General features: G+C 64.0%; 1 protein-coding gene across 1 annotated transcript in view; it reads right to left on the bottom strand.

Moving 5' to 3' along the window:
* Window positions 1–1,533: 1,533 nt before the first annotated feature.
* LOC144264379 (dedicator of cytokinesis protein 2-like) overlaps window positions 1,534–10,408 on the bottom strand; it is a 336,931-nt gene continuing 328,056 nt past the window's right edge. The window contains exons 47-53 of the mRNA XM_077816134.1: window positions 9,362–9,445; window positions 8,238–8,375; window positions 6,073–6,161; window positions 5,456–5,618; window positions 4,858–4,966; window positions 3,142–3,275; window positions 1,534–3,004 (exon numbers count right to left, since the gene is read on the bottom strand). Of these exons, the coding sequence (XP_077672260.1) occupies window positions 2,924–3,004; window positions 3,142–3,275; window positions 4,858–4,966; window positions 5,456–5,618; window positions 6,073–6,161; window positions 8,238–8,375; window positions 9,362–9,445 (798 nt within the window). The 3' untranslated portion in view covers window positions 1,534–2,923. The remainder of the gene's footprint in view (window positions 3,005–3,141; window positions 3,276–4,857; window positions 4,967–5,455; window positions 5,619–6,072; window positions 6,162–8,237; window positions 8,376–9,361; window positions 9,446–10,408) is intronic.

Here is a 10,408-nt window from a genome sequence, read left to right as displayed (position 1 = left end):
AGGCACCAGCTCCCCCCACTTTTGAATAATTGGCTGCAAATGAAAACTGGGGGCGAGTGACACTTGTTCCCTAAGCCTGCTGCTGCCCAAGCCCAGCTCTGCTGGCCTCTGGGAGGGCAGCTGCTTTGAATGGGATCCAGGGGGTTCTCCCACTGCAGGGCAGGGTCAGTGATCTCGGCTGCAAAGGGGCGCAGGCCCATCTTGGTGCTGGGGCACTGACTTTCCACTGTGGACAGGCGGTGCAGGGGGAGGTAATTTAGGGCTGTTAACCAGGAGTGGGCATAGTGCTAGGACAGAAAGGAGAAAGCCGTGCTCCACCTGAAGGCCTGCCCCCTGCACTGCCCTCGTGTGAGGGCTGGGCCTGATACCACACACGTAGCCACACACGTAGCCCCCAGGGTCCCAGCCAGCTGTGGGGGGGAGTCTGCAAAGGCAATCCGGTTCTGAGAGGGGAGCCAGGACTCCTGGGTTCTGGGAATGGTGTGGGGTCTAGTAGTTAGAGCAGTGGGGGGAGGGCTGGGCTTTCCCCTCCTTGTGTCTCGGATGGTCTGACTGGGCCTCTGGGGGGACATCTGGCCATAGCAGGATTCTGGGTGTTTGCTGTAGTTTTGCCTGTGTTCACAGCCCCCAGTGCCCCCAAATGGGAGGCTGCAAGGGCTGTATAGGGAATTGCTTGGCCTGGGTGTGGGAGCAGATCCCCCCTGGCGCTCTAGGGCTACCCCCAGGAAGTCTGGACTTCAGCTGGCCTGAGCTCCTGGGGTGGTCCCTGGCCCACTTGCGCTTTGGGGGCATGACAGCGAATCTTGTGCCCTGCCCAGCTGGCCTCAGGGACGCCGTGCCTTTCTGAGCCAGGCATCGTTCCCCAGGGCTGCTGGGCTTGGGTCCCCCACCCCCAAGCCCCTACCTCCAGGGTAGCACCCTACCCCCCTCTGCCTGCCTTGCCCTCTACAGCACACCCCTCCAATCACCCCTTCCCCTCCAGTGCACCCTTGCCCCCATGGCCTTTTAGTCCAGAGGTGGGCAAACTATGGCCTATGGGCCACATCTGGGCCACATCCGGCCCACGGGACTGTCCTGTTGCTGCCTGCCTGCCACTCTGAGCGGCATGGTAAGGGGGTGAGGGGAGGGAGGGGTTGGATAAGGGGCAGGAGGTCCTGGGGGGTAGGCAGGGGGGGTTGGATGGGGTGGAGGTTCGGAGTGGGGACAGTGGGCAGGAGACAGGGAGCAGGAGCGGTTGGCTAGGGGGTAGGTTCCCAGGACACGGCAATCAGGGGATAAGATTTTGTGGGGGGGTTCTGAGGGGGCAGTCAGAGGTGGGAAGTGAGAGGGGGCAGGGCCAGGCTGCCTGGGGAGGCACAGCCTTCCCTACCTGGCCCTCCATACTGTTTTGCACCCTGATGTGGCCCTCGGGCCAAAAAATTTACAACCCCCCCTTTTAGTCTGTTTTGTTCTTAGGAATTTGCCCTCACTCTCCCCCGCCGCTAGCCTGAGGTCAGGGGCTGGGCATGGACGTGCAGAGCCATGGGCTGGAGGCTTTAGTCTCTTTATTGGCAGGCATCCCACGGCCCCAAGAACACAAAACCCAGCAGTGCGGAGGGGACGTGCTGGGAAAGCAGCGGGGCCTGGCTAGCTTGGGGTGGGCGAGGAGCTGCTCTGAGGAACGTGGGCAGATCACAAATCCTGGGGCTGCCCCCACCCCGAGGGCGGCTAGGCTGGTGCGGCGCCCATGGTGGGGACACACAGGGTTGTCTGGCTTCCTCTCGTCATGCTGCAGCCTGGTGGGGGGGCCCGAGTGCAGCACGCAGCAGCAGCAGCCTGGCTCCTGCCGCTGCCCCACTCTGGGGCTGGGGTCAGCAGCCGGCCCCCACGGTGCTGAACAGCCGCGGATGCTCACACCAAATGCCAGGCCTGTGGCCTAGGCCTCAGCGTTGAGTCCAATGCCGGGGGGGCACCCTACAGTCAGGGGTGCAGGGGGCCTGCCGGGCCCAGGTGATGGGAAATGGCCTTAGATGACCTGAGCTGTGATTGCTGCAGAAGGGCCCCAGTGGCGATGCAGGCAGCTGGCTGCACCGCAGCTCGAGGGGGGTCGCAACAGCCGGGAGCAGCTCTATTCCAGTGCTGCTCTGTGACCAGCTGGGGGTGGGGGGCGTACAGGTGCTCGGGCCGTCCACCTCCAGCCCCACCCCAGGGGTCAGGACCTGTTCGAACTGTCCTGTAACAAGGGGCCGACTCACTGGGGATTGTTCTTGCCCAATGAGGGCACTAAGAGTCTATCAAACACTAATGGGGCTGCAACTGGGGGAGCAGAGCCCCCGTTCTCCCAGCCTCACAGCACACGGACAGGCCGTAGAACTAAATAGGGGCAATTCAAAGGAAATATTTTCCCCAGGCAGCATGGCATTCACCTGTGGCACTCACTGCCCCAGGATGGCTATGGGGCTGGGCCTTTACACAGAGAACGAGACTATCCAGAGCACAAATAGTTCGTGGGAAAAGGAGAGTCTGGGAAGGGAGCCAGAGCCTGCTTCAGGGCTGCAGCTGCCCTCTAACTCCTGGGGCTGGGGCAGCCTGTCATGGGCAGATTTGCTGGCTGCAATGTTTCCTACACCTTCTTCAGAGGGAGCAGATGGGCCCCAGGCCTGCCCTAGGCTGGTGCCTCCTGTGAGAGGCAAGCTGAGCAATCTGGGGCTTCTGCAGCTCCAAGCACACAGGGACCGGGGGGGCGGGGCCGTGTGTGGGATGCTTAGGCTGCCATAGGGAAGATGAATGACCAGGGCTCAGCCAGTGCGTGCTGGGAGCAGGACAAGAGCATGGAGGGTACAGAGCGGTGGCAGCCAGACCAAGCAGCCAGCAAATGCCTTCATCAGCAAAGTCATCCTCCTGAGCAGGACAGGAGGGGGCTGGTCATGGCCAGTGGGGCAGCTCAGGTCTGGGTCATGCGCTTGGATTTGGGGGGGGGTGGGGGCGGTGATTTCAGTCCTTTACTTCCATCCACTGTCAGCTGCTAAAACAAAAAGGAACAAGTGTTAGTGAGTGGCTCTGGGGGGCTGGGTCCTGCACCCCAGGTGGGTCTGGGGGGGCTGGGCCCTGCCCTCCAACATGGCTCTGGGGAGATCCTACACCCCAGGCCCTGCCCAGTACCTTCCCACTGTTGGGCCCGGTGCTCTGCTCCATGAAGGTCTCGTACACGCTGGAGCTGATTTTGCGGGGCAGCGGGGGGGCCTTGCTGGCGCTCTTCACCTGCCCTGCGAAGCCCCGGGGGGGCCCTGCCGCCCCTGCACACAGAGAGGAGGGGACAGGCTGAGCCCTTCCTGGCCATGCGCAGCTGGAGCAAAGTGGCTCTACCCTGTGCCCTTGTGGTGCCAGCTCCATGGCTGGGCACGTAGGGGCCGTGAAGGAGTCAGCAGCCCCCCACGAGAGCCGAGCCGGGCAGGGACCAGCCGCTCCCCGTACGGCCTCTGGGTTTCGGACTGTCTGGCCACACGGCTCCTGTCCTTGGTTCGTGTTGGCCCCACAGGTAGGAGAGCAGCACAGGGCACTGGAGCGGCACCCATGCCCGGCCTGTCCTCCCCTTCCCCCCAGCCTGAAGGCATAAAATAGCCCCTCAGGCCCTTCGCCCTGGCCAAATCACAGAGTTAAAGGGGGGGGCAGGGGAGGGCGGGGCGAGGTCTCCACGTGGCCAGGGCACGCTCAAGATCCCCAGGCCCTGTATGGCGAGTGACCGGCCAGTGTCCTTGTGGGCCCCAGCTGCTCCCTCAGTGCTGGAGCTGCAGCTGGCGGGAGGTTGCAGGCCAGCAGTTCCCCAGCGGGCAGCCCTGCCAGGAGCCCCAGCTACAGAGCGGCGCCGGGCACCACGTGGTGCCGAGCCAGGGCACTGCTCCGACAAGCCGCAGCAGCGCCGGGCACCACGTGGCGCCGAGCCAGGGCACTGCTCCGACAAGCCTCAGCGGTGCCAGGAGCCCCAGCTACAGAGCGGCGCCGGGCACCACGTGGCGCCGAGCCAGGGCACTGCTCCGACAAGCCGCAGCGGCGCCGGGCACCACGTGGCACCGAGCCAGGGCACTGCTCTGACAAGCCTCAGCGGTGCCAGGAGCCCCAGCTACAGAGCGGCGCCGGGCACCATGTGGCGCCGAGCCAGGGCACTGCTCCCACAAGCCGCAGCGGCGCCGGGCACCACGTGGCGCCGAGCCAGGGCACTGCTCCGACAAGCCGCAGCGGTGCCTGGGCCCCAGCAGAGCGAGCGCTCGTGGGACAGCTGCCCCAGTGCCCCTGAACAGACGTCCCACAGGCAGGGCCCCGGCGAGTGGAGGCTCAGTGCACAGAGGTGACCAGCCCCGGCAGCGCAGACGAGGCCTCAGTGCTGATGACCAGGGTCGCAGAGCGGAGGAAGCGGCTCACCAGGGCACTGACGACGGGCTGGGGCTACACAGAGGGGTCCCCCCAGAGACTCTCCATGGTTAGTCTGCAGCCTCCGCCATGGCGGTCTCGGACAGAGACGTCTTCACAAGGCCCTGCTCAAGCCTGGACAACAGGGACCTTCACCCAGACAATCGTGGCACTCGGGCTGCCAGGGAGGGGCGGCCCCAGCAACTCTGGCGTCCACAAGAATCCGATTTGTATATCTGGGGCAAATCCGCCCCACTGGGACCGGGACCAACCCAGACAATCACCGAGCTGCTGTCTATGGCTCAACAGAGCGGGCGTGGCCCGGACACCCCCCACTCCGCCCCCCAAGCTCCCCTGGTGCCTCTCAGCCCTGATCCACAGCCCCCTTCAATCCCAGCCCTGGTTGTCTGTGCCTGCCACGCTGGGGGAAGGGAAGGGGGGCCCACACCTGCCACACTGCAGGGCCTGTACCTGTTGCGCTGCGGGGGGCAGTGCTGGCATCTCTCTCCGGGGGTGGCTGTTTTCCCTCGGCTCCAGCCAGACAGCTCTCAGTCATGTTCCGGGAGAGTCTCCACTTCTCCTGGGGGAGCAAGGGGCAGCAGCTCAGGTCCCCAGCCCTGGGCTCCAGGTCCTGGGTCAGCAGCCACCAGCCCGCTCCCAGGTAGCTAAAGGGCCAGCAGCGGCCGAGCTGGGGCCAGCCAGGGGGGAGCCAGGACACGGCACTGGGGCACAGGGGTTGCTGGCGCAAGCTGAGTAGGGGAATAACATGAATCCTCTAGCTTGTTCCCCCTTCACAGATGGGGAAACTGAGGCACGGAGGGGCTGGGCCTCACCCAGCAGCTAAGCTGGGAATAGACTCCAGGGCTCTGTGTGGCAGGCCAGGCCACACAGGCTGCTCTCACCTAGGCAGGCCTCACCTAGGCATATCCCAGCCCCGCTGTGCTCTGGCCCCTGCCCAGGGCAACGGGGGCACCGCAGCTCACAGTGTGCGAGGGCGCAGGCCCGTCAGGGGGCACGGGCTGGGGCGGTGCCAGAAAGGGGACATGGCTCATGCTGGGGGCAGCTTTACCTTGGGCTCTGGGGGCTCCAAGATGGACTGGCGCTGCTCCTGCCGCCGGTACCCAAAGAAGGTGCTGCCCCGATTCTCCCGGCGCTCGCTCTTCCGCTCCTCGGCCTCGGGGGGATGCTCAGGAGCACAGAGCACCGACTTCCTGGAGGGAGGGGGCTCTGTGCTGCAGACACCCCAGGGGAGCCTTGTGAGAGCAGGGTGGGGGGCAGCCATGGGGGGGGGACAGGTGGTGGCAGTGTAGAGTGGAAAGGGGAGGTTGAGTGGGGAAGGGAGGGAAGGAACGGGGAGGAGGGGGCAGCGAGGCAGGGTGGGGCTGGGGGAGGGGCAGCAAGGCATTGGGTGGGGGTGGGGCAAGGCAGCGTGGGGCTATGGGGAGAGGAGGGCAGTGGCTAGGGGGAGACCAGGCAGAGTTGGGGAGGGGGGTGGGTGGGAAGGGGAAGGGAGGGCGGTGGCTGGGGGGGGATGGGCAGCGAGGCAGGGTCGGGCTGTGGGGGAGGGCAGTGGCTGAGGGGGGCAGGGAGGGCAGTCCCGGGGGGGGGGGGGCAGGGAGGCAGGGGGGCAGCCAGTGGCTGTAGACGGAGGGCAGAGCAGGGCTGCTCCCTGGCTCCAGGACTCACCTGTCTCGATGCTGGCGGCTGGGCTGTTCTGTCTCCGGGCCCCACACCTTGGAGTGGGGGCGGCCTCCGCGCCTCTCCTCCAGGAAGGGCTGCGAGCACAGGGAGCCGGGGGGCCAGGGCTGAGCTTCTCTCCCCAGCTCCAGCCAGGCCTGTAGCCCTCTCCCCCATGGGGCAGCTCCGCCCCCCCCCCCCCCCCCAGGCAGCATGGGCACTGGAGCGCTGGGGCCACAGAGAGAGCCCGGGGGGGCTGGGGCTGGCTCAGCGCTGACACAGGCCTGTGGCCGGGGAGGCTGAGCAGGGGCGCAGGGAGTGAGACGGGGCCGCTTGCCCAGAGGCAGGTGCTAAACCCAGGGTTGTGAGTTCAATCCTTGAGGGGGCCATTTAGGGATCTGGGGCAAAAATTGGGGATCGGTCCTGCTTTGAGCAGGGGGTTGGACTTGATGACCTCCTGAGGTCCCTTCCAACTACGATTCTATGTGAATGGTCCTGTGCGAGGAGCAGAGGAAGAAGGGAGCCCCAGGGACCCTGGCCCCAGGTGGGCGGCACAGACAGGTCACTAGGAGCCGCAGGCAAAGAGCAATCACCACCCCACCCTGCCGCCGGCTGCCCGAGGAGCATGAGAAGGCGTCAGACTGGACTGGCCCAGAGGCCCGTCCTGGAGACTGGCCAGCAGCAGCCCTGCTACAGGGAGAGCAGGTTAACCTGCCCCTCCCCACCCCCCAGCCAGAGGCTGGGCTCATGCCCGTGGTTCTAGCCCTGCCACACTCGGGTTACTCAGTATTTACTGTGCCAGCTGTGGATGGTCTTGTTCAAAGGGGCTGGTCCCACGCTGGACCCTGCTGAGCTCTGGGCTTCAGCAACAGCTTGTGGCCATGAATTCCACAGGCTATGAAACACTGGTTACTTTTTCCAATTTTCCTGCTGAGTTCCACGGACTGCCTCCCACATCCATGCGCTGGGAGACAGGGAACACGGGGCTCTGCTGCCCCTTCTCCATCCCTAGCCTCAGCCACCCGCACGCATCTGTCTGCTCTCAAAGGGAACAACCCCGCAGCCTGGGCAGTCCCTCAGAGGAGACCTTCTCCAGGGTCCGACTGCCCTCGTCGGCCATCTGTGAGCCCTGCTCTGTGCTGTCCTGCGGGAGCCGGGGGCCAGGGACCATGCCCCCTGTCTATAGGGCAACATTGGACTGTTCTCTGCATTATTCCCCTGCCTGTCCAGCAGCTCGGCAACTCGTTTGCTTTTCTGGCATAAGCTGCCCATTGTGTTGAGGTCACACTGAGCTGCCCAGCGACGCTGGGTCCGTTTGCTGAGTGGATACTGTTAAATTGGGCCTGCCAGTGTGCTTCCCGGGGTCAGTCCCTCAAATTCCTCACGGGCTCCTCTGGGCTCAGCTCCTCTCAATACCTTTGTGCCATCTGCAGATTCACACGTCCCTTTTCCAGCTTGTTAGTAAATATCTGAAACCCCAGTCTGCCCCCTGGGGCCCTGCTGTGACCCTTCAGCTCTGATGGAAACGGACCATCAATCCCTGCTCTGTTCTGAGCCTTCTGCTCCAGGGCAGAGCTTGCCCTCACCCCATAGCGACTGGGCCCTAACCAGCCTCCTGTGAGAGGCTTTGCCAAGGGCATTCAAAGGGCACTTGCTGGGAGACGGCCAGGTACAGAGATGCCGAAAGATCTTGTTCTGCGGCTGCCGAGCCCCTCTTGGAGTGAGATCCAGGAGTTTTATTGTTTGGCTGCTGGCACCTTCCCTGGTGCAGGACTCCGGCTCATGGGCTTGCGGGCACCCAGCCCACCCAGCGCCAGTTAACAGCAAGTCACAACCTGGCTGATTTGGGTGTGGGGAGGGGCTTTGCTGGCAGCTCAGCTGCTGCATGAAACTGCTCCCAGCTCCTGGACGGGCCTTTTATGTTCGCCTTTAGCTCCTCAGCCCTGCTCCAGCCCTGGGGTGCCAGCACCACCCCATTCCCTGGCAGGCCCCTGTCCCCCTCCCCTGGGACACAGAGAAACCATTCGGCTTCTCAGCAACGTCCACCTCCTTAGCACCCCCACCCTAATGGGCAGCCCCGCTGACCCCGCCCCCCGGCCGCCTGGCAGCCCCGCTGACCCCGCCCCCCGCCTGCCCCCCGCTCTCGCCCACCCCCATGCCCACCCAGCACTCACCAGCTCCCGCAGGCCATACTGGCTCTCCACCTTGGCTCGCAGCTGCATGAAGCACTGCTCCATGCGCTCGTGGAAGGGCCTGAGGTCCTCAGTCACCTTCCTGCCGTGGATCCGGATCCCCTCTGCCAAGAGCGGAATCTGCCGGGACACAGGCCCAGTGCCAGCACCCGCAGGACGTCATGGGCCTTGGCTCATACACCCAGCCGTGACAGCGCTTGGGGGGGGCACGAACTTTTGGCCCGAGGGCCACATCGAGGGTGCAAAACAGTATGGAGGGCTGGGTAGGGAAGGCTGTGCCCCCCCAAACAGGCTGGCCCAGCCCCTATCCGGCCCTCTCCCACTTCCCGCCCCCTGACTGCCCCCCTCAGAACCCCCGACCCATCCAACCCCCCCTGCTCCTTGTCCCCTAACCATCCCCGGGACCCCACCCCCTATCCAACCTCACTGCTCCCTGTCCCCTGACTGCCCCAACCCCGATCCACACCCCTGCCCCCAGACAGGCTCCCCGGGACTCCCACGCCTACCCAACCCCCGTTCCCCATCCCCTGACCACCCCCCCCCCCGAAGCTCTGCCCCATCCAACCCCCCTCGCCCCCTGACTGCCCCCCTGGGACCCTCTGACCCTTATTTCCCACCCACCCCCCCATGCTACTCAGAGCAGCAAGAGCTGGCAGCCACGCTGCCCGGCAGAAGCGTCAGGCCAGAGTGCTGGCGGCCCAGCGTGCTGAGGCTGCAGGGGAGGAGAGACAGTGGGGGAGGGGCAGGGGGTAGCCTCCCTGGCTGGGAGCTCAGGGGCCGGGCAGGACGGTCCCGTGAGCCAAATGTGGCCCACAGGCCGTAGTTTGCCCACTTCTGCACTACAGGGAGAAGGGTCCTTAGATGGAGGACTGGGAGGCAATGGGAGCAGGGCAGCTGAGGGCGTCAGTGCCCGGTGCCAGAATGGGCAGCAGCATGCCCAGAGCAAAGGGCTCAGGAGAAGATCCCCCATCTGGGGAACTCTAAGGATGCTCCAATGTTCTCCCTGGAGCAGCTGCTGAGGGGGCTCCTGGCTGCAGGAGGCTGGGACAGAAACACCCGCAGGAAGCCCTGGGACGCTGGGAGCCCTGCACCACGAGGGGAGCTACCTGCCAGGCGATCAGATCCTGCAGCTTCTCAATACTGGACCGGTCCTCAGGGTGCTCAGTCAGGTAGGCCTCCTGGAAAAATGCCTGCAACAGCAAACCCGCCTCAGCTCCTACCCCGGCCTGGCTCAGCACGTGGCCTCAGCCCCCGGCAGGGTGGAGCTGAGCATGGAACAGACACAACATTTCACTCCCGACCCACACCTCTGGCTGTGTGAGCCCTCGGCTCCCTCTTCTGCTCTCTGCCGGTGCCCCTCACTCCCAACCTGCAGCCCCTGCTACTCCAGCGCTAACCACCAAGCTCTGCTGGTGCCCTCACTCCCGACCCACAGTCCCCATCTATCCATAAAAAGTATAGACTGAATGAATGGACTACAAGGTGGATCGAAAGCTAGATAGATCGTTGGGCTCAAGGGGTAGTGATCAACAGCTCGATGTCTAGTTGGCAGCCGGTATCAAGCGGAGTACCCCAAGGGTCGGTCCTGGGGCTGGTTTTGTTCAACATCTTCATTAATGATCTGGCTGATGGGATCAATTGCACCCTCAGCAAGTTTGCAGAGGCCACTAAGCTTGAGGGAGAGATAGATACACTGGAGGGTATGTATAGGGTCCAGAGTGACCTAGACAAATTGGAGGATTGGGCCAAAAGAAATCTGATGAGGTTCAACAAGGATAAGTGCAGGGTCCTGCACTTAGGACGGAAGAATCCCATGCACTGCTACAGACTAGGAACCGAATGGCTCGGCAGCAGTTCTGCGGAAAAGGACCTAGGGGTGACAGTGGACGAGAAGCTGGATATGAGTCAACAGTGTGCCCTTGTTGCCAAGAAGGCCAATGGCACATTGGGCTGCATTAGTCGGAGCATCGCCAGCAGATCAAGGGACGTGATTATTCTCCTCTATTCAGCACTGACAAGGCCACATCTGCAGTACTGTGTCCAGTTTTGGGCCCCCCCACTACAGAAAGGATCTGGACAAATTGGAGAGAGTCCAGCGGAGGGCAACGAAAATGACTGGGGGCTGGGGTATGACTTACGAGGAGAGGATGAGG

The sequence above is a fragment of the Eretmochelys imbricata genome, chromosome 4, assembly GCF_965152235.1.
Source record: "Eretmochelys imbricata isolate rEreImb1 chromosome 4, rEreImb1.hap1, whole genome shotgun sequence".
Taxonomy (NCBI): Eukaryota; Metazoa; Chordata; order Testudines; family Cheloniidae; genus Eretmochelys; species Eretmochelys imbricata.
Note: the sequence above shows the minus strand (reverse complement) of the source record. Positions and strands in the feature narration are given on the sequence as shown.